General features: G+C 32.0%; 5 protein-coding genes across 6 annotated transcripts in view; 1 reads left to right on the top strand and 4 right to left on the bottom strand.

Annotated features, from left to right (window-relative positions):
- The window catches only part of Hmgcr (HMG coenzyme A reductase), a 66,692-nt gene extending 64,838 nt beyond the window's left edge, over window positions 1-1,854 (bottom strand). The window contains exon 1 of the mRNA XM_077430691.1: window positions 1,793-1,854. The gene's annotated coding sequence lies outside the window, so the exon portion shown is untranslated. The remainder of the gene's footprint in view (window positions 1-1,792) is intronic.
- A 3,110-nt stretch (window positions 1,855-4,964) lies between these two features.
- On the bottom strand, window positions 4,965-11,946 carry LOC143911866 (uncharacterized). The gene is made up of 7 exons (XM_077430947.1): window positions 11,867-11,946; window positions 6,083-6,147; window positions 5,883-6,005; window positions 5,658-5,793; window positions 5,508-5,566; window positions 5,313-5,354; window positions 4,965-5,197 (listed from the first exon to the last, which is right to left on the bottom strand). The coding sequence occupies exons 3-7, from the start codon at window positions 5,988-5,990 to the stop codon at window positions 5,108-5,110; spliced, it is 435 nt and encodes a 144-aa protein (XP_077287073.1). The 5' UTR covers window positions 5,991-6,005; window positions 6,083-6,147; window positions 11,867-11,946; the 3' UTR covers window positions 4,965-5,107.
- LOC143911508 (putative multidrug resistance-associated protein lethal(2)03659) lies at window positions 8,187-19,088 on the top strand. Of its 2 annotated transcripts, XM_077430410.1 has the most exons (26): window positions 8,187-8,316; window positions 8,934-9,022; window positions 12,246-12,339; window positions 12,416-12,501; window positions 12,591-12,735; window positions 12,815-13,022; window positions 13,202-13,424; window positions 13,524-13,680; window positions 14,062-14,264; window positions 14,348-14,771; window positions 14,844-14,986; window positions 15,094-15,246; window positions 15,466-15,659; window positions 15,742-15,903; window positions 15,974-16,158; window positions 16,325-16,509; window positions 16,585-16,811; window positions 16,891-17,041; window positions 17,120-17,350; window positions 17,426-17,543; window positions 17,626-17,862; window positions 17,941-18,127; window positions 18,201-18,373; window positions 18,462-18,561; window positions 18,689-18,826; window positions 18,905-19,088. In XM_077430410.1, the coding sequence occupies exons 3-26, from the start codon at window positions 12,263-12,265 to the stop codon at window positions 18,938-18,940; spliced, it is 4,143 nt and encodes a 1,380-aa protein (XP_077286536.1). In that variant the 5' UTR covers window positions 8,187-8,316; window positions 8,934-9,022; window positions 12,246-12,262; the 3' UTR covers window positions 18,941-19,088. The 2 variants fall into 2 exon arrangements, with proteins under 2 accessions (XP_077286536.1, XP_077286529.1); XM_077430403.1 differs by lacking the exon at window positions 8,934-9,022 and having other exon boundaries at window positions 8,194-8,316.
- Window positions 19,089-19,132: 44 nt separating this feature from the next.
- Window positions 19,133-23,760, bottom strand: LOC143911852 (uncharacterized). The gene is made up of 3 exons (XM_077430920.1): window positions 23,606-23,760; window positions 21,808-22,090; window positions 19,133-19,587 (listed from the first exon to the last, which is right to left on the bottom strand). Exons 2-3 carry the CDS (start codon window positions 21,863-21,865, stop codon window positions 19,133-19,135), a joined length of 513 nt encoding a protein of 170 aa, XP_077287046.1. The 5' UTR covers window positions 21,866-22,090; window positions 23,606-23,760.
- Window positions 23,761-25,158: 1,398 nt separating this feature from the next.
- LOC143911857 (uncharacterized) lies at window positions 25,159-27,055 on the bottom strand. Its single transcript, XM_077430934.1, has 3 exons — window positions 26,458-27,055; window positions 26,022-26,108; window positions 25,159-25,604 (listed from the first exon to the last, which is right to left on the bottom strand). Exons 1-2 carry the CDS (start codon window positions 26,836-26,838, stop codon window positions 26,043-26,045), a joined length of 447 nt encoding a protein of 148 aa, XP_077287060.1. The 5' UTR covers window positions 26,839-27,055; the 3' UTR covers window positions 25,159-25,604; window positions 26,022-26,042.
- Window positions 27,056-27,676: the final 621 nt, after the last annotated feature.

Below are 27,676 nucleotides of genomic sequence, written 5' to 3' on the forward strand. Positions count from 1 at the left end.
CTTGTAAGAGTGCGTTCACACTCAATTTAAGTCCATCCCATAACTGACATCGCCCATGACCACAATTTACTCTCTAAAACTAAAATCAGATGAAGTCATTGGCTGTTATCAAGAATATGACTGATATTGACATCTCATTGAATGCATTGATTGAAATAAGTAGTCGTCGAAATTTAAAGAAAATTATGTACATTTTAAACATCTAGTATGATGGTCAGAAGGTACTTTCTTTCTAAATTTAAAAAATATTTTTATTTGTTAAATTTAAACGGACCGAAAAATAATCTATGGGATTTAAATTACAAGTAATTTATAATGTATACATATGTATATTGAAAAAAGTAAATAAATATTATTTCAATGATATTAAAGTAGTGCTGACATGATTGTCGAAACGTCGACCGGGACATTTTGGAATTGTAAACAAGCCGGCAGCATGGATCCGTAGTTAGCGTGTAATGTATGGTCACGGGTTCTATCTCTGGCTTTATGCTGCTGGCCAGACCTTGGATATGTGACTCCAAGACCGATCGTTTTCTATCAAAGTTCGCCAATTTATCTGATTTCATTAAAACGGTTCCAACAAATTCGCAACCCTGTCCTATTCGTCAAACTTCATCTTAACAGCGTTTACAACATCTTGAATTTGTCCATAGATGTCTCTTTATTTGTTTGGCCCTGAATAATACTTATGTACAATGTTTAACTATAGATAACTTGAAAACCTGAGCCACTGATGATCTTGAAAAACTTTTGATCGATTAAAGTTTACTTTGATTGTTAAAAAGTTTGATCAATTAAGGTTTACTTATACATATTTCAATCGATGTGGATATTCTAAATAATTCTTAATACTTTCATCATTTTTTTTATTATTTCCTGTCAAATTTAATCTATCAATTAATAAAAAAACTTCTAAATGGTCAATTTTTTAAAGTTTTCATTCAAAAGGGGCAGCAATAGAATCTTCGCATTTATTATTTCACTTAAAAATTCAGGAATTTGTCGCATTCATTTAAAATTTGTATATAAAATTCAAATTTGTGACGACGATTTTGGCGCCCCCAGATTTTGGAGCCTAGCTCCATTCACACAGCTGTGTGTATAGATTAAGTAATTGCAGGTCGCACGGTGAAAAGATCACACTTGCATTAGCACATGTCCTTGAACTCTGCATTCTCACATTTACTTTCTTTTCTTAAGTAGTTTTTAACTAAGTAACTAGCTAGATAGAATACTGGGACAGCGGACTCGTGGACCGGGACATGGGGACACAGATCTATAAACTGGGACATGTTCCAGTCTACCGGGACGTACGGCAGCCCTATGTTAAAGTCATGCATTATTTTGATTTCAGTATTTGAAAAAAGGGGGATAGTTGATGTTTTACAAAGCTTTTAATTTAATTTATTCAGGTTATTTATATGATAATGTTATGACGTAACCTGATGAAAAATCTTAAGTACTTTTAAAAGACTATAAAGTAGATATCCTAAAGAATCTAGTCAGATATTAAATGAAATATAATTGAGTAAAATTGTCTATTTAGAAATGTGAACAAAAAACTAGGAATTTGCGTGCTAAATTTAATTCATGAAACAGTCGTAAATTATGGTGATTGGACGAGAAAATGTGACGTTGAGGTTATGAAAATGTCTACTTCAATATGTTGAAAATTCAGAATTAATTATTTTTATTTTAAAATATTGTGATTTTTTAATAATCCGTTGGTAATTATTAATGGTAATTATTGCACTGAAATAAAAATATATGTATTTTAAACGTCACTTACTCTGACAGACGCTCAATATCGATACCAAATTTTATGCGGCCATGACTGAAAATATTTTCAATGATCGCCACACATTTGTAAATAAAAATAAATGGACAACGACTGTACTATTTCCCCAATCGGTAAACCGATTATTTCGCACATTGCAATCGCACGCACGAAAACGTTACTACGAAAATAATGAATATCAAATTGTCGTTAGTATGATAGTTCGATAAACGGATTATTGCGCAAGTTGCGATCGCGCGCACGGCAATCGTTGCCATAAAAATCGCGAATACGGAATATTTGGCACTCAAGTTCACGTTAGTACAATATTTTGCATGGGTAGTTTTTGATTGATGGAGCTTTTGGGTGCCAGATGTTCCGTGATCGAAATTTTAGTGACATTTGCGAGATCGCTTTGTGTGGAATAATCACCGAACCCTCCAATTTAGATATTTGGAATTTACCTAATTATCGTTTCAATTAATAAAAAACCTAGTTATTGCTAAATTTCAAAAAATATATTAATTGTTTAATAATTTAATGCTATTCAATAATAATACAGTGATAATAATAATAATAATATTTTAGAGACAGTGTTAAATAGTTTTATGTCGTAATGAAAATTCATGTTTAGTCATTAAGTAGTTTAACCATATGTTGAATATTGATTTTTTTCTGCATTATACATTTACAAAATACGTATTTAATTTTGATTTAAAATTGTAAAAATATTTTTCTTAAATAAAATGGCTTCAAAACGAAAGCAATGTTCGATACAAAATTTTTTTGCTAAACGAAGTAAATTAAATGAATCTGAAAACAGTGTTGCGTCTGTAAAATCAAATAAAGAAAATAATATCAATTTAGAATCTGTTAGTATAAATATAATAAGTGATAGTAGCGATAGTGATGCGATATGTGTGTCTTCCTGGCCAGATGTTTGGAGTACGGAGATGTGGGAAGAAAAAAAACGCAAATATCCCTGGTTAATATGTAAGTCTAAAAATATTGGATGTGATATTTGTTGTAATGTAAAAAGTCTTTAAACTTTTAAATCTAAAGGAGTTAGCATTTCTGAAGAATGGAGCTCGATTTCAATTTCTACGTACGGAAACAATAGGAGCGCTAAATTAGCATCTTTGAGAGAAAAAATTGGCGATCATTTGAAATCAAAAGCGCATATTAACGCTGAAAAAATTATAGTAAGTTCGAAAGAGCAGCCTTTTGAAAAGATTTTAGATATTATGAATGACTCGGAAATTGTATCAACCAGTAAAGTTTTTAGAACCGCGTATTTTATAGCTGAACAAAAAGCTTTTCCATTTGCTTACTTTCCTGGTAAGGTGTTGGGCTTCCACCTTCTCGTGGTCCTTACCGAACAGTACTTTTTAATCAACTTTAAAAGTACTGAGAAAGAAGAGCCTTCCGGCATGTAGCGTTTTCGACCTTAGAGTCATTTAAATAGAGTCGAAATTAATTATGTAAAAATGCATGTGTAGGAATCTCGTCGTCGTCATCGTCATCGAAACATTCGAGAATATTCCGCAACAACAAACTACATTCCCGAAAACCAGACGTCGTACACCTGCAGTCATTATATTAAACTCAAGCGGAACGCCCCTACCAGTCGAGTGGAACCAAAACGGTCGAAACACGCCGCCACCATTAAACCACATCGAGCGGAACGGCGCCAATCATTCCAGAAAATTCTACGCCTCGACAAAAGTGCATTCCTCGTTCACGCATCAACAACCACATGCGCTTACGCATCAACAACCACTTCCATCAATCGTTCCAGAAAATTCTACGCCTCGACAAAAGTGCATTCCTTTCTTACGCATCAACAAACCACCACCATCGGTCAGGCGATTCCAGAAACACTATAAAAGGAGGTACAACCCAAACAACGCCAGTCGACCCACAGCAGCAAGCGTCGACATACAGCTCCTGACCAGCCACCACTACACTACGCGGACTTGGAAGATCAACCAGCCGGACGAGCCAGCAACACACTGCCGTATCCAGAGACCTTCCGAACATAGCCGAACAACGAGCCAGCAACACACTGCCGCATCCAGAGACCTTCTGAACATAGCTGAATGCCGAGCCAGCGACACTCTACCATATCCAGAGACCGCTGAACGACATACTTTTGCCCACAAATACCATACCTTTGTACAACCATAGGCAAACAATAAAACTTTATAAAACTAGCACAACAGTGTTTCGTTAGGCTGGGATACGGTCAACACTTACCTACCCCGCCTACACATGTATTGTAAAAATTGTAAAAAAAATTTGCAAAAAAAATTGTACGAAATCGAGCGTACCTCAAAATTTAGTACTACACCACTGTACATACATAAGTGCTAAATGTGGTGAAGAAAATACAGTGGAAGCATTTGCAGGTGCATGCTGCATGCGTCTTTGGTGTGCGGCCTGACTAACTAGTAAGTACTACATAAATAATTAATTAATATATTTAGCTACATATATAAATATATAAAAATCAATGTTTGAAACTTATTAAACCAATTGCGATGAAACTTACATGAGTTATTGCGTACATGTCCGCGATGGTTTCTGTAAAAAAAAATCGCCCAAAAACGGGAATGGATGGCATTGCATGGCAAATAATTTCAAATCAGCTCACAACCTACGTTTTTAGGGTAAAATAAACAAACAATTGAATAATTTCAAATGTGTCCGCTGCCTGTGTTTTTCCGCTGTTAAACGCTGAATAAGTCAGATTACCACGACTTTAACTCAGGAACGTGAACGGGAATTGCATGCGTTGTCGTGGCATTGCAACGCATGCCGGGTTCAGCTAGTATTTAATAAATTATTAGTATTAAATTAAATTTAAAATAATTATTTTATTAAATTTTAAATAAATACAAAATTTTAATTTTATTAAATTATTTAAATTTAAATAATAATACATAAATAATTACTTGCTAGCAATCGATCACATTTATTAAACCCGCTAGCAAACGATCGACTACACTTTAGAGCGGACCTTACCATCATACTTACATACTATCTCATAGTTAAAAAATTCTTCCAATTTACATCCGTCCAAGAAATTCCGGGCAGTTTGGCTAGTAATTAAATAAATCTATGTATAATATGTATGTACATACAAATGTTAATTGATTAAATTAATTAATATAGGATAAATTTTAATAAAAATATATATTTTGTCTTATTAACTAGGAAAACCAATTGCACTTATAATTATATGACATAATATTGAATAAAAGTTTGCATTGAAATTTAAAAATAAAAATGTAATTTCAATGTTGTAACAAACATTCATAATTTCTATTAAATTTTATTATTATCACAAGGCGTAGAAGAGGCACAAGGCGTGGGGGGTGGTGTTATAAGGATATAATTCAGGACGCAATCATTGCACTGAAAATTGAAAGTAAACATATTTTCAAAATATATAGTATGTATATAAAAATGTAATTGATAAAAAAACGATTCTCTAAGTATGTCTGTATATATATACATATAATATGCATACCTTGGCTGTTGGCGGGGTACCATCCTGTGGACATTTACAACCCTGAAACGGTGTCACAAAATTTGAAATTGATTTCGTAAAATTTTTTTCAGACTTGTAATCGTAAGTGAAACGTATAAGAGGTATGTAAAAATAAATTGAAATTATAATATCATAATCGATTTCTAAAATATCAATGCTGAAATAATTGTATACCTCGCTCGAAAAACTTTCATCATTAGTTTTTGAAATGAACGATTCCATGTCTGCCTCATCTAATATAAAGTAATAAAAGTACCCAAGATAAATAAAATATAGTAAATTTTTACATAATCAATAAAACACTTAAAAGTTATAAAATATTACCAATATTAAATCCAACCGTCAAAATATATCTCATTTTATAATGTTCAACATTCAATCTTTTGAATTCTCGATTTCCTTCATGTATGAGTTTTGTCAAATTTTTTACTTCTTCTTTTCCTTTTATACACTTTTCATCCTTAAATGATAAAATACTTTATGAAATAAGATGCTCAATTCAAAAAACAAGTAAAAAATATAAAAATCTGATCTATGATGATTAGCGACCAAGTCAGTAAGTTGGGCATTCAAAAACATCCTGTGTTTGTGCTGAAAGCACATGACATTAGCTAATGTTGAAGCCAAAGTTTCTGGATCGGTAAAATAACTTTTCATGTTTGCAGGTAATGTCTAAACACAAAGTCGAAATATTCGTTAAACATAATATAATAATACAATAATCTAAACTAATAACAATGAAGACTTACATCGGCAGTGAGTGAAATACATGTATATTTTTTATTGCAAACAGTACACGGTTTTTCTTTTGCATCTGCTCGGGTAACAAAATTCAATAATTAGTTTTAAAATTTCATAGAACTATTAAAATAATGAAGTAAAAAATATCACTTGTTTTATAATTTTTCATGAAAAATTTGAATGTGGAAATAATGACAATTACATATGTACATATATAAATCGAAATTTATACCAGAGTCGCAGCACTTTGAGCAGAACATGTGTCCACAATTGGTGAGGACATAGGAGCTGCCAGTTTGCGGCTTTAGAAAGCAGGAGTTGCAATGAATCCAATCCATCGCGACTCGCGAGTTCGTCCTCTCGAACTATCGACCTTAAAACAAGCGCGCTCCCTCCCACTCGCACCACCTCATGCTCACGAATCTCCGGAAACCAATTTTTATCTTGACGACCATGTCCGTAACACAATGCGTGATTTCACACGAGCCAAGATATGAGAGATATAGTAATACAAAAGACTCGTGGAGTCGTAAGAAATCAACCGACAACGACTCTTTTTATTATTTTCTTTATTACGGTATGTGTAAACGGGTAAACGGGCTACTTGTCAAATGTGAATCGCTAACAGGATAACCGCTCGCATGAAAATCGCTCGCGCGGATCCCTCGTCGCCATAGAAGTAGAATGCCTAGAATGGTCATTGTTAACATTAGTATCGTCTAAAAGCGAGCCATCGAAGAGAGAGACGGAAAATCAGAAGAAAGACAAGAGAGAGAGAGAGAGACGAAGTTTAGCAAACAATGAACAAACTCTACCACGGAGAGTTTTTGTGGCAACATTTTTGGAGGCTAAGAGCGATTCTATGCATTCTACTTCTATGCTTGTCGCACAAAAATTGGTCGCACAGAAAAGTTAGTCGCAAGAAAACTGCTCGCATAATTTTCACTATTATCGACTAGACATATAAACTTCGCACGTTGATACGGACATACGAGTTTTATTGTTACAAAAAATCTTTTTCTATTTATATTATATTACTAGTGTTCTGCCCGTTGAAATTTCAACGGATGGTTTCGGAAAAAAATTGATACATGATTTAAAATTAAGTTACAATACGAATAGTAATAATTAATTGGAACTGGAACTGAAACAGGAACCCGGATCCGGAAATGAATTATAGAACAGGTGGTCGAGTGAAAGGTTTCGACCGTTTCCCGGCCTATGGAAATTCAGTTGAGTTTGAAAGAGGATCGTTTATTTTTGTTCAATTTGGTACAATGGTTATTGTATGTACGAAGAGGTTTCTTCGGAGATGTGATCTAGTTGAACTCTAGAGGCTCACTCTGCCGGTGGAGGTTGCTGCGTTGCTTTATAAACGTTTTGGGTTGAAGTGTGTCGTGTGCACATCTTTTGTTCTTGGTACTCGCGCTGCCCTAGTTATGCTGCGAGCGCGGTTTTATGGGTTCATACGCCTGGACGTAGTTCGTGGTTTTTATGGGTTCAGTGTGTTCTTCCTTTGTTTCCCAGACACGTGTATAGAAACACGTGTCGACCTTTTGACGAGGCGAGCGTGTGCCATGCGTTAATGACTTTCCTGGATATGTGTCGCAGTGACCTGATGAGATCATTTCAGTTGTACTATATGCCTACAGAATGATAATCGGAATCCGGAACTGAAACAGGAATCCGGATCCGGAACTGAAACAGAGATCCGGATCCAGAAGTGAAACAGGAGTTCGGATCCAGAATTGAAACAATAATCGGGAACCGGAACTGAAATAATAACCGGGAACTGAAACTGAAACAGGAATCCGGATCTGGAATTGATTCAAAAGTCGGGAACCGGAACCGAAAAAGGATTCCGGAACCGGAACTGAAACAGTAATCGTGATTCGGAATTGAAGAAGGCAAACAAGAATCGGGATCCGGAATTGAAAAAGGAATCGGGAACCGGAACTGAAAAAGGAATCGAAATCAAAATCGAAATCAAAATCAAAATCGAAATCGTCACTTGGAGAATGGGACTCAACGTAAGTGACAAGAGTGTGTGTGTTGTGGGGGGGGCTGTGGGGGGACATTATTGTTGCTACAGGCTGATACTGATACGGGCTTACAAACTAATTACATACGAGAATGTAACTCGCGCGCCTCTATGCCGCCGACTAGTCCGCCGCAATATCATGTGTATTAAGGCGCTCTTCCACCGACTACTTTGACGCGCACGCATCGTATTTGCGCCAAAGTATGCACCTTACGTACGTGGTTTGTAATGGGAGTGCGCGCACGGCCACAGGACGGTGACGGTTCGGTGATTACTAGTCAAATGTGAACCGGTCACAGGACAACCGGTCGCTCTAGATCGGTCACACGTGATCACCCGTCATACTAAAACTGGTCACACCCTAAAACCAGACCAGTTTTAGGGTGTGCCCAGTTTTAGTGTGACGGGTGATCACGTGTGACCGATCTAGAGCAACCGGTTGTCCTGTGACTGGTTTACATATGACTAGTAGTCCGTTTACCGACGGTGACGCATCCTAATACGGTTCGGTGATTACTGGTCACAAATTACTCGTCACAAAGTCACTAAAATCTCTATAACGGAACATCTGGCAGCCGAAAAGTCCATCATACTAACGATAACTATCATAGTAACGAGAACTTGAGTGCCAAATATTGTGTATTCGCGATTTTCATGGCAAAAATTGTCTTTGTGACCACCCCAATGTGACGAATAGTCCAATTACCCCTAATACACATACGCCGCGTTGACGGACTTCTGCCACCGTCATCGGTCACGATTCAATTGTTAAAATTGCGTTTGCATTTGCCTGAAAATGTTCTTTATTTCATGTGTAGAAAAAATTAAATGTTTTGAGAATCGGAATCGAAGTGAGAGTTGGAGCCAGAACTAAAAACGGAGTTGAAGCCAGAACATACATATATCAGTGGCGTGCGGTGACTTTTCAAACAAGGAATGCTGTCTCTTGTTTGAAAAAAAAAACCGACCAATTTATTTTTTAAAATTTTATTTTATTCTTCGTTCCTTTTTACAAAATTCATCGATAACCGCATCATAGAATTTTTTATTGTTTTTTAAATTTGACATTATTTTCTTTTCGATTGCAATTTTAGTAAGACCAGAGAGTCTTTCTTCACTTTGACTACTTCTGGTGAACGTTTTAATTCTTTTCATAGTCGAAAATGATCGTTCAGCCGATGCGCTCGTGGAAGGTATCGTACAAATTAATTGTATTAAACTAAATACTTGTTCCAAAACTTCTATTAGATCATCTTTCACAATTAATTCCTTTACGTCATTTATAGATTTCAAATGAAAATCTTGCGTTGAGTACATGTAAATTAATTCGCTTTTTAATTTCATCAAATCAAATTATTTTCCATAAGTTAGGTGGAGTGATTTAAATAGGATATCTGGAAAATTATTTTCATATTCCTTAAATTTTTTGACGTTAAAAAAAATTAAAAGAAATTTTAAATTTTCGATATCTCGAAATCGATTGGTTGTATTTACTGAAAGAGTTTCTAAAATTTCAGAATAGTGAAGTTTATACGTTGTTTTCACATCTTCTTCACATTCAGCATATTTTCTTTTTCTATTAAAATTTTTAGTTATTACTTTGTTCCACAATGAATCAAAATCGTCTTTTTTGTTATCTAAATATTTTACAAATTTTTTAATTTCACTTACGCAATACGATATGTCAAAGGTTTTTTTTTGTAAAATTTCAAATAAAAAATCTGCCGAATTAAATATTGCAGAAAATAAATGCAAATTGAAATTGAATTCAAACTCTTTTAAATAACGATGAAGGACTTCAGCATTTATGACAGCATCAGTATCCCATTCGTCTTCATCATTAATTATTTGATTAAATATTTCCATTAATTCTGTTTGATATTCTAATACCATATTTAAAATTTTGCTATTGTAGTTCCATCGTGTAGGGGCAGCAGTGGGAAATCGTTTTTTTATTTGACAATCGAGAAGGGAAATTCTTCTTGAAGACTTACAAAAAAAAGTTGAAAATGACAACATACGGCTGAAAAAACGTTTGCATCCGGATATATGGTTAACAGATTGCGACAAAACTAAATTCAATCTCTGAGCGTAACAATGGACAAATAAAGAATTAGGACAAATATCTCGAATTTTTCGTTGCACTCCATTATGCTCCCCGGACATTACAGCCGCTCCATCATACGTTTGTGCAATTAATTTGTCCAAACAACCAAATTCTTCCAAGGTCTCACGTATGTGCTGAAAAAGAGAATTAGCTGTTCTATTGGGACTAACATCGACAAATCCAACTAATCTCTCCTGAATTTCATTGTTTTCATCTACATATCTAAAAATAGTAGATAGCTGAGCTTTGCGACTGATATCTGTAGATTCGTCCACAATTATGGAAACAAATTTTGATGCACGTATTTCAGTTTTAATCTCATCTAGCAAGACTTTTGATATTGCGGATACCAAGTCATTTTGTATATGGTTCGATAATCCAGTAAACACCGTAGAGTTATCTAAATGAGTTTTCAATTTTATGTCTGATTCACTCAACAGATACAGCAATTCAATATAATTCCCTCTATTTTACGATTCCTGGTGTTCAAAATGTCCTCGTAAAGGTTGTTCTTGTTTTGCTAAAAAACAGATCGCGCTTATTAATTTCGACAAAATGTATCTATTTGCAGTAACTTCTTTGTTGTGCATTTCAATATTTGCTTTAAATTGAGCACTTAAAAAATTTTCTATACGAGGTCCCTTTCCAAATTTTTTAAATTGAGCAGCAGAACATATGTGAGCTTGAGAACATTCATGTCTCTTGCGCGATTTACTTAAATTGTTTAGGTCAGAAAATCCAAATTTACTCCAGACATTCACTTCTTGAGAAAATAAAATACATGGCCAACAGAATAATTTCGTTAAGTGAGCACATCCACAAATCCATGAAATTTTTTCGTATGTTTCTGTGTTAAAATACCTTTTAAATGTTTTTGTTTTAGACTGAATATTTAATATTGGTGTGGGTTTGGGGCTCTTAACAATAATCTCCTTTTCATTAAATGGGAGAGAAGCAAATCTTCTTTTCAGCACATTTTCAATTAAACAATTGCAATTATTATTGATCTCGACGACAAGTCCACTCTCATTGTTATTTTCGATATCCATATTAAAGGCAATAATGAAAACTCGTAAGTAGTGGAACAGTAAACTAAAAATAAAGTTAGACGAAACTAATTAAAATGAAAACTTAATTCAAAAGTAAAAAATAACCAACTTACAGTATAAATGATTAACTTCGTCTAAAGAAATGAATCGGCTAGCTTTTTGATAAATAACTTGGGGCGTAGCGTGCGGAAATATCGATCAACAGCGGCTTCCAAGTGAAACTCAATAGATAAGCAAACAGAGAAACCGAATCCACCGTAGAGGTTAAACAAGTGTCAACGCGTCCGCGCGAATAAGACAGCCTCATAGTGCGCATGCGCAAATGGGATCGGTATCGACTCCGAATCCATGACGCGGGCGCACTTCAGTCAGCGTCTACTCGCCAGCGTCACTCGCCTGTGGCCGGCCGGCCGGCCGCCCGCCTATGCGAATCCTTAATAAAAATTATCAAAAGATCCTATATAATGCATCATGTAACAAAAAACACGTGATATGTGAAATATATATATATATATATATACTCATAAACTACATCATAATCACGTACATCACTAAGAATACATCGAAGCGAAATTCAAATATTTATTAAAAATACTCTTGGCTTTTTAAAGTTATAGGGGATGCGCCGCATCCACCGCATCCATGGACCGCACGCCACTGACATACATGTATCATAATCTGAGTCAGATTTTTTTTAAACACTCCACAGCCTAGCTTATTATTGATTTAATGATAGCCAATCATTTTTATCTTAATATTATATGTATATGTAATTACATATATATAGTATTTTTTAACAGAAAAAAATATCATTTTAACTTATCGCTGATAACAAAATAAAAAACTAGTTCACAAATCATAATCTCTATGATAAGCACATTGAAGTCCATAGTATAGCTAGCGCTCACAGATAGTTTTCATAATTTCTGTTGAGTTCATTCCGGAAGATTAAAAAAAAAGTTTTTCTGCTTCAGTTCTATTTCTATATAAAATGGAAGATGATATACCTGAAATAAAACCAATTAATCCTTGTGTTAATTCAAACATTTTTCAGTATGCCCTGTTTCGGTAAGTGATATTTAACAAATAATTTATTTTTATAGTAACAAAATGATGAAATAAGATTTAATTTTTGTTTTTATAGATGGACATCAAAATTATTTAGTATTGGTTTTAAGAGAGATTTGAAATTTTCCGATTTGTATGAAGTATTACATGAACACTCTTCGGGTAAATGACTGATCGTCACATACTTCGAAATTTTAAATATGTATCGTAATGTAATATAAATATTTCTAATATCAAAATATTTATTTCAGCATATTTAGGTGATAAATTTTCAAGGATATGGGTAAACCAATTAAAAACAACTTCCTCGAGTCTTTTTCGATTATTAATTAAATGCTTTGGACGTCTACTGGTCATTCAATTGTTGGTCACATTAATACTTGAATGTGTAGTAAAGTTAGTTATAATTTTAATACCCAAATTATATTTTTCATTTGAAGAAAATTTAAATGTGAAAATATTTTTTTTTTTTTAGAGTACTTCAACCTATATTTTTAGGCAAATTAGTTTTATTTTATGTTCCTGGTCAAAAATACGTATCAACAAATGAGTTCTATATTTATGCTGTAGGCATAATACTTTGTTCACTTTTCCATGTGATGATAGCACATCCATGTGCGATGTCAATAGTACATTCATGTATGAAATATAGAATTGGATGCTGTTCTCTTATCTATAGAAAGGTTTAGACTTGTGTATTATATATATATATATATATATATATATATATATATATATATATATATATATATATATATATATATATATATATATATATATATATATATATATATATATATATATATATATATATTGTGTGTGGATGGAGAATATATGTAGAAAAACTAATTTTATTTTCCAGGCTTTAAAACTTTCAAAATCGTCTTTGGAGCAATCTTCAATGGGTAAAATTGTAAATTTAATATCAAACGACGTTGGACGTTTTGATTACTCTACTGTCTTGATGAATTATATAATTGTAGCGCCAATTCAAACATTGATTATATCCGTCTTCATGTGGTATGAAATTGGAATTTCCGCATTTATTGGAATCATAATATTATTGTTAATGATTCCCTTAGAAAGTAAGTGTAAAGTTCTTTATATTTTTTTTTATTATTATAAAAATAATACAATCGTTCATGTATATGTAATATAATAATTGAAAATAAATTAAATTACAGTTTGGCTGGGTGAAAAAATTAAGCAAGAAAAGGAAAAAGCGATGATTCTAACTGATGAACGATTACTTCTCATGAGTGAAATATTATCAGGAATTAAAGTTATAAAAATGTATGCTTGGGAAAAGCCATTTTCGAAATTGCTAGAACTCTCTAGAAGGTATAACACAACGAAAAATACATTGTAATTAATCTTAAAATAATGGAGTGGGGTACGTTGGGTCCTCAAAAGTTTGGTTTGGTTTATTTTTGTAATAGCTTTGTAAATATTTTTTTCGTTATATTCTTCTTTCTGGCATTTGAATATATTTGTAAGTTTTATATAAATACATATTCATAACGTAGCTCTACATAATGCTAAAATACCAGAAAAGGTATATTAAAGTATGTCTTAATGGTTTTCAATATAGGAATCCCACTCCGTCTTTACGTTTCAAAAATGAAGTCCGTCCTCTAAAGGCTAATAATATCGTCTCTCACCAATAATATTATATTATTATGTGCATATGAATATGATTAAACTTAATATTGTTTTTTATAGAAAGGAAATCAATAAAATAAAACATATGTCATATATAAGAGGAATAATTTTATCTTTTGGAATGTTTGGCACTCGATTTGCAATGTTTTGTAGTATTTTGGTATATGTTTTATTTGGAAATATCGTTACTGCTGAGAAAGTATTTATAGTTACATCATTTTATAATACTATAAGACAGTCACTGACTGTTTTATTTCCAACAGGTATGGCCAAAATATTGATGTGAATTTATACATCATCATTTGTAATTGATTCTACATACATCAGTTTTTTTTTATTATTTTAGCTATAGCAATGGCAGCAGAAATTAGAGTAACTTTAAATCGACTGCAATCATTCTTGTTAAGTACAGAAGTAAATTTTTCACCCATACTTAGTGATTTAAATACAGATAACGAAATTTTTGAACCTAAAATTCCGAATGAAATTTTGAACGAATCCGATGAAACAGTCATTCCATTTTTTGGCAAAAAAGGTGAAAAACAAATAAAAATAAAATGGAATCAATTACCAAATATTGACGAAGATCAAGCACATTCAGAAAAAATAAATGGTAATATACCATTTGAAATAACTGGTGATTTATTAAAAGGGGAAGAAATCAAATTGCTTGATAATGCAATTATTATGGAAACTGTGTATATGACATGGGATACGAATCGTTCTGAAAAACATTTATCAAATATATCATTGAATATTAAATCTGGAAGGTATTTAAAATAATTTAAATATAATTATATTATCTTAAAATGACATATATAAATATTAGTACTTGTCAACAGTTTGGTGGCGATTGTTGGAGAAGTCGGCTCCGGAAAAAGTTCATTGTTCTACACACTTTTAAATGAAGTCCCGATTTTCAGTGGAAAATTTATAATCAATGGAACTATGTCATATGCATCTCAAGATTCTTGGATTTTCGATAGTAATTTTAATTTCTGAATTACATTTAAATTTATGCTTACGTTTTAAATGATGATGATGCTATCTGCTGTATATAACATTATATTATTTTACTGAAATTTATTCTAGGTTCAATTTGTCAAAATATTTTGTTCGGTTCTAAAATGGATCGGTTTCGTTATAATGAAGTCATTAGAAATTGTGCATTAGAAAGCGATCTTAATACATTTAAAGATGGTGATCAAACTATTGCTGGAGAACGAGGCACTAAGCTCAGTGGAGGTTTGTAATGGGTCTGGGTCACTGCATGGTTTGTCATTCTGTTTGTACTATAGAATTCCATATATGTTATATTTATAAATATGTATACCTATCTTATCTGTCATATCATTGTCCATATTTTCTATTTACTCCTCTTTTGGTTGGAATTTAGCTTTGTATTTTAAAATTTTAGCACTTGCACATACATTTAATGTTGAATAACGCTTATAAAAATTGCAGGACAACAATCAAGGATAAATCTTGCACGAGCTGCATATAGAAATGCAGATATATATCTTTTAGATGATCCTCTTGCAGCAGTCGATAATCATGTTGGAAGGCATATTTTTAGTGAATGCATTGCGGGATACTTGAAAAATAAAACACGAGTGCTTATTACTCATCAATATCAATATTTAACAGAAGTTGACCATGTTTGTTTAAGTTTAATAAATATAGTATTCTGAAATTTACTTATGTATGTACACAATATAATCTTCCGTTTTATTATTTCAGATAATAATGCTAAGTGATGGTTTTATTGTAGCTGAAGGATCATATAATGATTTAATTGAAAACTGCAGTCCATTTAAAAACTTACTTCAAACTAAAACTAAAAGTACAGAGGAGGAAGATAATCCTTCACAAGAAACTAAAGAAAATTCACTTACTGAATCAGTATATTTCATTAATCATACATTTTAAAACACGTTTTGAAAAAATCTTTATTTCATTTTAAAAATTTCAGATGGAACTTCAAGAATCATCAATTAAAAAAAATGAGGAGACTCAACAAAGCGGCTCAGTTAGTAACTGGGTATACCGTTCATATATTGCAGCCTGCGGTCCTATAATCTTTTTTATCATTCTTTCCATGTTATTCTTGTTAACTCAAATTTTGGCATCATTTACTGATCTATGGATAACTGCCTGGTAAATATAATTCAATGTACATACAATCATATACATACATATGTATGTATGTTTGTATTTTGATTAAATTGATTCACGTGATCATCTTCAATCTCCGACAGTACATTGCCAATATTTATTTTAATCAAACTTGCATGTGCGTTAATTCAGAATTTTTAAATTTTAGGGTTAATGCCGAAGAAATTAATTTGTTTGAAAATTCACCAAACTCTACACAACAACTTATTAATGATGCGACAACATTGAATCCATTTGACATGGAATCAATTAATGCTACAGATTCTTATTTAGATGATGTCAGTTCAGACAAATTACCTCGACAACGGAATGAATACATCCTTACATACTCCAGTATATAATTAGCATTTCTAATTAATTGTAAATATCTATATAAATTTTGGTTTAACATATTTGTTTCTGTGTTAGGCGCAATAATTGCATTAGTAATCGTAACAATAGTACGTTCATTGATGTATTTTAATATGTCTTTGACGGCTTCAATGAATCTTCACAATGATATGTTCAAAGCTTTGATTCGTGCAACAATGTACGTCTTCCACACAATTCCATCGGGTCGTATTCTAAATCGTTTCTCCAAAGATGTCGGACTAATAGATGAAGCTTTAACACGTGTTGGATCAGATGTTTTACAAGTACCTATTTTCAAATAATAATCTTTTATTTAAATGTCAAGTAAAACTTATTTTTATTTATTATAATGTGTTATTTTAGATAGGACTGCAATTTTTTGGTATTTTAATAGTAATTATAATTGTAAACCCTTACTTTTTATTTCCAACTCTAATTATGATTGGAGTGTTTATTTATATGCGCAGCTATTATATAAACACATCCAGAAGCTTAAAAAGATTAGAAGGTATAGGTAAGTAAGCAATGTATTCACTGAGTCAATTATATAGAGTTAATTAATAAACGATTAATGATAATTTCTTAATTTTAGCTCGGACTCCGATAGTATCCCATTTAAGCACATCCCTGAAAGGTTTGTCTACAATACGAGCTTATGGAGTTCAACAAGTATTGGTGGAAGAGTTTGATTCGCATCAAGATTTGCATAGTTCTGTGTGGTTCATGTTTCTTGGCACATCCCGAGCTTTTGGGCTTTGGTTAGATTTGATGTGTGTAGGATTTATTTCTGCGATTGTTTTAAGCTTCCTATATTCAGCAAAAGGTGAATACACAGTAAAAAATTGTGCAATTCAATTCTAATCCATTCCATAGTTTTCATATATTTTGTTTTAATCAGGAATCACTGCTGGAAATGTAGGTTTGATGATAAGTCAAGCTATTGCATTGACTGGAATGATGCAGTGGGGATTGAGACAGTCTGCAGAACTAGAAAATTTGATGACGAGCGTTGAAAGGTTATTTAGCTAAAATACCATTATATTTAACTAAAAAAATCATCAAGGAATTGTTGTTTTTAATTTTTTCTGCTGAATTTAGAGTTTTGGAATATCATGATGTGGAACAAGAACCACCATTGCATCAATCTGAAGATGAACAATTATTGCATTGGCCTTACAAGGGAAAAATTGAATTTGACGGCTTATCATTACGATATTCTCCTAAAGGAAAAACTGTGCTGAAAAAACTCACTTTTAAAGTATTACCAAAAGAAAAGCTAGGCATTGTGGGCCGATCAGGCTCTGGCAAAAGCTCTATTATTAACGCACTGTTTAGGTCAGTAAATCAAATTATTATTTTTATGTACATATAATATAAATTATCATGTTCTTAGTTGGCTTTCTTTCATTTCAGAATGGCATTTACAGAGGGTTCAGTAAAAATTGACGATATAGAAACAAGCACTATAGGTCTTCATGTACTTCGTAGTAAAATATCCATAATACCCCAAGAGCCAGTACTATTTTCTGGCACATTGCGTCACAATTTGGATCCATTTTCCGAATGTGATGATGAAACACTTTGGTCAGCTTTAGAAAAAGTATGTACCCATCATTCATATATTTCATAAGATTTTGTGTATTTATTATGTGTTTTTCTAAATATGCAATCAGGTTGAATTGAAAGAATTTGTCACTGGACTGACGGATGGATTAAGTGCGACAATATCAGAAGGCGGTTCAAATTTCAGCGTCGGACAAAGGCAATTAATTTGTTTAGCTCGGGCAATTGTTTGTAAAAATAATATTTTAGTTATGGATGAAGCCACAGCAAATGTTGATCCCCGGTCAGAAATCACTTTTTTGTTTTATTTTTACATATGATTTAAAATAACGCTAATTTAATATTTTTGTATAAATTATTTATCATTGCAGGACTGATTTGTTGATTCAAAAAACTATACGAGAACAATTTAAAGACTATACTGTAATTACTATTGCCCATAGATTACAAACAATTATAGATTCAGACAAGGTATATTCATATATAAAATTACTATCTTATTATTATTATATTTTCAATTATTAAGAAATATTATCATCAATAAAATTATTTTTTTTTTTAGATATTTAATTTTTAAAATAAATATTTTTAATTTTAGATATTAGTCATGGAAAATGGTAAAGAAGTAGAATTTGACCATCCATATATTTTGTTACAAAATGAAAATGGTAAATTTACTAGTATGGTAAAACGGACAAAACAAATTGGCGAGGATCTTAATGAAATAGCTAAAAAGGTATTTATTATATTTATTCATATTTCGTTTCATTCGATTTTAATATTTTTTTAAATGATTGTGTTTTGTGTATTACAGAGTTACAATAAAAATAACCAAAAAATAGATGAGTAGTGCAACAATGAATTTTATAATATATGATTTATTGAATTCTTATATTCAGCGAAGTTACACATATACGATCACATTGCTTATCATCTTATAATTAATAATAAAACTAATACAGAATTGATTACTGCAATTAATAAATAATATCCATAATAAATATATTTTTAATTTTGTATTATGGGTAAAATTTTATTATATTTATTCCTTCGGAATTTTTTGAATGAATTTGCTGTTTGATTGTTCCTTCTGTGGAATTGCCTTCTTCTTATCGGATTGTGAAAAACTGGCTTTGGGCTTCGTGTTGTCTTCTTTCACCTTTACATCTTCACTTTCTGAGGATATTTCAACCTTTTCCAAGTGACTCTCCTCTTTGGCCACTTTGGACTTTTCTTTTCGGAGCGAAGTCAATTCGGCTATCGTTGGCGTCTCAACTTTCACAACTATATAGCCTCCATTTTCGTCTTGCTTTTCTTGAGACCTAGCTGCTTTTATATCGTTTAGTCTTCCAGCACTTCTTCCTGATGGAATAGAATGGAATGCTTCAGCGAGATCCAAATTAATGTCTTCAAGAGGAGTATCTCCACTTCTTATATACACAGGCACATATCCAGGTCGGTACGGCAAAAATTGTTTTTTTGGTACCGGGTAAGCATCTAAAAACAACGAAATAAATAAAATCATGAGCATTTTAATCTTTTGTTTCTTTTCAATATTTTGTGCATTAAAAAACACTGCAAACCAGTAATGAATGAGTAAGTCGTGACATTTAATCCTGGCAAACTATTTAATGTCATGGGTTAACTTATAAATAAAAAAAACCATTAAGTTGAATCATCAAATGCGGATATGTGGTATATACATACAATTATATATGAAGAGTCGATGATATCACATTGGATTCCTTCAGCATTTATATGAATACTATACATTATGCCAAAAGGAAAAATCAAAATTTTGGATTTTCCACGATGGACTTTAAAGAGGAAAAAATCTCAATTCCGGTTTATTAAATTTAATGATTTTTTTATCACATTAATACAAGGATCATACTTGAATTCTCTCGTGAAGAGCACACATATTTAATGGGTCGAAAATAATAGGGAAAGAAAAATCGAACAAGAGTATACTGCCACTAATTTGGTATTAAGCTTAAACTTCGGGATATGAAATTTTAAGATTTATGATTTAACTTCTAGATATGAAATTTTAAGATTTTTGAAAAAAACATAAAAACCCCGATTCTCTAGGGGAAAAATACTACTTCCGGTCTAGGTAAAAATATTTAAAAAATATTAGTGTATAAAATTTACAATTTCTATATTCATGTAAAAAACAGTGTATTTTGTTGAGCGGTTTGGGAGATAATAGAATCCAAAAACTTAAAAAAGAGGAACCGATAAGGGGAGGTATGTACCATTTTCGGTGTAGATAAAAAATACAAATTATGTCTTAAAACCACTATATATATATATTATACACATGAAATACCAAGAAAATAAAAATAATTTAAATGGTCAAAATAAAATAATGAAATATTGTTTTAAAAAAGATTACTATTTCCGGATTACGAATTCTAAGCAAAACCATATCAAACTTAAGTACATAAAAAATACAAATATAATTTTTCAACTCGATACGTTCAGGGGTATGGAAAAAACAATTGTTGTTATAAACCGGACACTTGTTTGTCTATTTTTGTTAACTGTTTACTAATTAAGTTTAAAACTGAATTATTAAACAATAAAAGCTTGAAATCCTTAATGCAATTTTTATTTTCTATAATCTTATTATTCCGACAAGTTCTGCTATATTTTTTTGCAAATATGGAATACACCGTTTTCGATCACTGTCCGAGTGCTCCGTCCGAGGGTCGACGAATTGGTATATATCACCGTCAAGTTAGTATAAACAATTCTATAGAATTTCGACGAGACCGCTCCAATCCCGCACGATACGGCGTATCATACGCCGTATAAGCGTGTTTTTTTGTATGTTTAAAACTATCGAAAAAAAATATCACGCGTACAGCATACCGCTCCCTCGCTGTGTGATCGCGCCCTAAGTCTCAGTTCGATGTTCAAAAAATACACGGAAATAATTTTTCTAGATCAATCATAAATTCTCAGTTCGAATCACTCAAAATCTCGAGTTTGAATTTTCGCATTATAACAAAATTTCAGCTATTTTTACTATGTTATGTACATAGGTAAATTAGAAATAAAAGTAGATTTAACTATTTACTGATATTGCGGGTTTATTACTTGGTCTGAAGTTGATTGCATAATCAAATAATTTTTGATGAAATGGTTTTGGTTGGAAATGGTTTTTATAAATGGTTATAATTTTATCATTTTTATTTTTGGTTATTTAAATATATTTATAATGGACACATCTAATATATAATTTCGAGAGACTTTGTATGTTTATATTGTTCGTAAAATCCGTGACGTCATCCAACAAATGAATATTCAAACAAACTTAAATAAAATAAAACTATTCAAATAAATTTAATAAAATGTTTACTATTAGATTAATCATGTTTAAGCAGTTTATATTACAAATACCGAGCGAAGCCGGGTAAAACCACTAGTATTTAATAAACTCCATTAAAAAAACAGTTAAATATTTATTATAAATATTTAATTCCACTAAATGGAACGAAATCATTTTTTTATAAGTGCGAATTAGCCACATCATTTTACAAGCTATCGGAAATTTTTACTGGCACCTACTTTGGATTTTTGCAAAGTTCATTGGGTGAAATTTGAAGTTGAATTTCATACCACAATAAGTCTTTTTGGAATAAATGTATACCAAAGCTTACATAATATAGACAAAATATATCATCTCAAATAATTGAAACTTAAAATTACCACAAATGGAAGAGAAGTACAAAACCAATCCCAGCACGAGAACCAAACTCTTGTCCATGTTGATTGACGGATCTGATGCGACTGTTTCGCTGGTGAAAAAATAGTCAAGTGGCGAGGATTGAGAAGCGGATGTGACTGTGGAAGCTGGTCGATGGTCGGAAGGCTTCTGGCGCAGGCTTTATCTGCGATGACCACCGGAGGCCAGACAACACCGTAAAACTTGAAGAACACCGGTGGCGTTGACCGCTACACCAGCCAACTACACACGCAGCTGTCCAACCATCTTCAAAGTATTCGAAAATTCTTAAAATACTGACATATTTATCCAAAGTTGTACATATATGTATGTATGCGGTGACCGTCACCGCATCGAAAGTAGAAAAATCGAAAATTTTCGTTTACCATGCATACATATGAAGAGCGGGTAGTGTATATATATCAGTGGCATGCGGTAAAACTCTCTCTCCCCCCGTCGTACAGCCTCACTTAATTTGCGTGAGCAGGATACAAGAGGAACAGGCTTTTCCTCCCGTATCCTGCCCGCGCACATTAAGCAAGGCTGTACGACAAAAAGAGAGAGAATTTCACCGCACGCCACTGATTTACATATATATTATATATACATAGTACCGTTTACCATGCATACATTCTTTTCAATCTTTCAATTTTCGATCTTTGCTTTCCGATATTTGGTTTTCGATCTTTCGACTTTCGATGCCGTGACACTTCCTCTTGAATATATCACAAAAACTAACAAAAAATATTGATTTTTTCAATTTCATTAGTATCACATGATATTTTTAGGTGTCACTGTGAAGAAACCAAAATTAATGTCTTAAATACAAAGGAGCGCGCACCGGTGCGCTTATGGCGATGAAATGGTTAAAGTCATTGTATGCGTGAATTTTATATGTATATATTTTTTATTAAATCCCATAAACAACTGAAACTATTGTCAATTCCAATGATTTTCACAAATCAAATATATAAAACGATGATGTCAACGACGAAATAAATATTTTTAAGACAAAAAGCAACTCTAGTATTTTCATTTCCGCAAGAAATATTTTTACATTCAAACACAATTGGTGAATTATGATTTGAAACATCGAATATGATACTTTGAATAAATGCTTTTTTCTGATGTTAATAAGGGTTGAACTTTTGAGGTACTTTGCTGGCAATGTAAAAAAGATAAAAATATGGGCAAATTGTTAAAACTTTCCTAAAATATATATACATATATGTGTGTAGATACATATATTATTTATTAGCTTGGAAATTGAACGCCAAGATGCTACACAAAGTCCAATGCACTCAAAGAAGTATTGAACGCTGTATGCTTGGCATAACGAGGAAAGGCAGGAAGCGGAATTGGTGGGTGAGAAGTATGACAAGGGTAGTGGATATGGTGGATAGAGTTAAGAGATTGAACTGGCAATGAGTGGGTCACGTGGCTAGAATAATAGACGACAGGTGTACAAAATAAGTGCTAGAATGGTACGCGACAGAATGCAAAATGGTAAAAGGAAGACCGCAGGGAAGATGGGTAGACGAAATTAAGAAAACGTGTAGGGTACGATGAATGAGAGTTGCACAAAGCAGAGACGAGTGGAAGCGTATTATAGAGGCCTTCATCCAGCAGTGGATGGTGAATGGCTATAGATGATTATGATGATATTATTAATAGCTCTTGTTGTTCCCTAAAAAAACTATAAAAAATTTCAAGAAATTCAGAATGAAATTCAGAAAACTTAAAATCCTTATATACTTAAATGATTTTTTAACTTGACTATACCTGGTTACACATAATGGCAAGAGATGTTGAACGGAACTGAGGTGAGCGGATTCTGTTGCAATATCCAAACTTCTCACGATGACGCTCTGCACCATCTTCCATTTCCAGGCGAAAATGCAACTCTGGAAACGAGATGAACACATATTTAAATCGATAAACCGGCTCTGAAAATTAACAACCGGTTGGAATTCAAATCATCGTGACTGTAAAGTTCAAAAATAGTCTCGATTGAACTTGAGAATGACTCGAAATAAAAAAAAAATACGACGAATTGAAAGAACCGCTAGTTTTCGCTGGAATGTAATTGTCGCTATCTAAGTAAACTATTGATACCCAATTGTGTATTTTCATTGTGTCTCAGAGAAGTAAGTTTAAGTTTAGAAATTGACCTGGTTCACATGTGTTCCATACGGTTGGTACATATGTATGTATATATGTACATAGATACATTCTACATGAGTTGCAATAAAAGCTTTCTTCTCAATGCTCATAAATCACCGCACTTAAATCAATGTTTATTTTATCTGTAACTTTTCAGTTGATAGCGGTTTATATTGAAAAATATTAATTTTAGAATCAAAAGTTTTTGTTTTATACTGAAATATACCCAAGGTGATTTCTGATTATTATACATCAACGGATCGTGTTCAAACATTTTGTCCTTTATATTTGAAAATCTTATATGTATTTACCTTCTTAGGAACGTCAAATTCATTTTCATTCTGATGTATTCATTTCGTCAAATGTTTTGATTTGCCTTCCGAATTATATCGATATATTAGTGTCATGTAAAATATTTAAATAAGCCATTCTAGTAGAAATCATACTAGAAAAATTGGTCTGACTAAATTTCTATCATTTTATATGTTATGGTGTTTTTACCCGGCTTCGCTCGGAATTTGTAATATAAACCGCTTAAACATGGTCAATCTAATAGTAATCATTTTACTAAATTTATTTGAATAGTTTTATTTAATTTTATTTTATTTGAATTTTCAATTGTTTTTTTTTATTAAATTGAACGTCGCGGAATCTACGACCCAAACAAACAAACATACATACAAAGTCTCTTTCGATATTATATATTAGATGCGAGGGGTAGCGGGGGTGATTCGGAGTGGGGTTAGGGGAGGGGCCTACGTACTTAAATCTGCCGAAAACAAAATGCTTTCGTCTGTACTTTGTCAATTTTATTAATCGCACCCGAGCAACGCCTGGCAATGCAACGCCCGTTGATACAAACAGAAATCGAGGTAGTGTTTTATATATTAGACTAGTGGTGCTACCTGGCTTCACTCGGTAAATGGAAATGAAATGAAAACCATGAAAAAAATCTTCATTTCTTTTTCTATTAAATTTATATACATATATTTGAATCGAAAATAATATTATTATTTAAAGACCGACCAATCACAAACGTCTTTGACCAATCTAGCCAATCAGAAAAACTTTGACGACAGCCAATCAGAAACGAATTACAGACACTATTTCAGTTTTTTATACATATACATATAAGAGATAGTTATTACTTCCTAGGAGTGAAATTTTAATTTGAAAGCATTTTATTCGTATTATACTTTTATTATTAAAAAAATACAATTATTGAAAATATAATACATATATTGTTATGTATAGTATATTGCTTATGTATGTATGTACATATGAAAAGACAATTTATTTTATTATGCGTTAGCAATAGTACACATACATATGTATATCTACATATTTTTCACATATCATATGTATGTATTATACATATATACATTATGTATCTAGTATATTCCAAAAATATTTTCAAATGCACTAAGTATGAGAAGTGCAATCACCCAAAATTACATTCAATTAAGTCGGATAGATTTCCTGGATCTAAACGAATAAATGACGAGTTGTAAAATTTTACTGATCAAGTTTATCTCGCATTTTTTATTCGTCTTGGGGTCATCTCGTGAGGTCGCAATCGTGACAGGCTCATATTTATACACAAAGCATCCTTATTCATCTGAAACATACAAAAAAGTTAAATACTATTCATATTAGTAAGCATGGCAATAGTATTCGCGCACAATAATACAACGGTAACAAAAAAGAACGATGAGTGTATGTTTCAAACAAACAACTCAAATCATTTTTGTTTCATGTCAATGTTAATATTTCCATACAAGATTTTGACTTGGTTCATTTTCATGCAGAACATTTAATGCTATAACGGTAAGACCACAGTTTTTTTTTTTTACTTTTTTCTAATAAATAGAAACTAGGAAATGTTTGGTAATGTTTTATTGTAAATGAATATTCATAATTTTTCCATATTTAATGATTATGAATGTGATGAAATGATCAAATATGAATATGATTAAACATGGATGAATACTTAGAATGCTAACATAGTAGTTTATAAATGAGATGAAATACTTACAAAGCTAAAATTAAATGTATCTTATTGTCTTCCTGGAGATTTGTATGGTCCTCTTGCTAATATATAAGACTGAACATCAGTTAAATCCTGCAGAGAAAAAATAAATAAATTACTTGAATATATTCAAATACATTTACACATATAATTGTATTTTCTTTATTATATCCAATATCTAATGCATATATGAGACTTATTAAGCTGTTATACCTCTAATTATGTTGTGTTTCTTAAAATTACCTCAATTAAATGGTGGACTACGTTAAAAATAGTTCAGAGATATTCAAGGTAATTATACTTTTTGTTTGAGATTGACATAAATTTGACAACACATTAGTGAAATCACGAGAGTCGAGCAAAAACTCATCGCATTATCTGCGATCAAAACGCAATATTATTAGAGGTCACAAACACACCACGCAGTTACAATTCGTACAACCTTTTGAATGACTGGTGGTGGAGTGTCGGTCTCGTCTTCTGCAGGTCGATAGTAAATTCCATCTGGTAAACGTCCATCATCGTTAACTTTCTGAAGCAAGAACAGTGTTGGCCTTCCTTTTGGATCGTTGGAAGGACGAGCTGCATCTCCCAAGTGGTTGTTTACAGATGTTGGGTCGCTGTTGGGCTGTTGTCCATTGGTTGGTACCGGCAGTAGATTCACCAGGTAAATGCTTCGGGTCTTTTCTTTAGATTGTGGAATCCTCCTCTGCTCTTCGGTCAGAGTTTTTACTCTGGTTATCTCGGTGTCTGGTTCATTTTTCACTTGACCTTCGACAGCTATAAGCGAAACTATCAGGAAAACGAACCAAACTGGCGACATGTTGATCGCATGCGAAACTGACCGGTCGACTAATCGGCGACGCAAAAGCGATCCTTATTTATATTGAAAAATTATCTATAGTAAATGTTTACAGACATATCAGGACCCATTTACCATATGCGATTAAAAAAAAAAGCAATGAACAATCTCTCGTTTTAGATCTTCGGAATACTAAAAAGAATTACAAAAAAAGGCAAAGTTTTTGCATTCGTAATTTGTTATTCATCATTACGAGGTTTTTTATACATAATGATCACGATGATTGTAGCAATAAATCAAGTCGTTTTTTTTACGGGTTTGACTTTCAGAAATAAAGATTAGGTATTTAGAACTATCTCACTGGGTCATCTTTCGAAAAAACATTTTTATACATACATATGTATATATATAATTAACACCAGACTTTTATTTTAATTCCCTCATCCAGCAATTAACGATTTCTTGGTAAATATAAGTGGAAAAAATCGACATGAATATAACATAAAATATTAAATGAAATAACATAAAATACGCAATACCTACAAATAAATCGTTATTAAAAAAATAAATATCTATTAAAATAATGAAAATAAAAGTCAGATGTTAACTATGTACGTAAATGTATCATTTTGTTTCTTGGAAAAACAGTTAAATTAAAATTTTTGACATTTGAATTTTATAAACATTTAAATGTGTGTAATTTTGTGGATTCAAATTTTGCTTCTCCTGATTTTTTGTTTAATTTCAAACATTAAAAAAATATGTTTAGATACCTATGTACAAGGAATTGCTTTTATTAATAACATTACAGCTTTTATTAAAAACATAAACGGGGTTTTAACGCATAATTGAAATTTTA

The sequence above is a fragment of the Arctopsyche grandis genome, chromosome 1, assembly GCF_051622035.1.
Source record: "Arctopsyche grandis isolate Sample6627 chromosome 1, ASM5162203v2, whole genome shotgun sequence".
Lineage (NCBI taxonomy): Eukaryota > Metazoa > Arthropoda > Insecta > Trichoptera > Hydropsychidae > Arctopsyche > Arctopsyche grandis.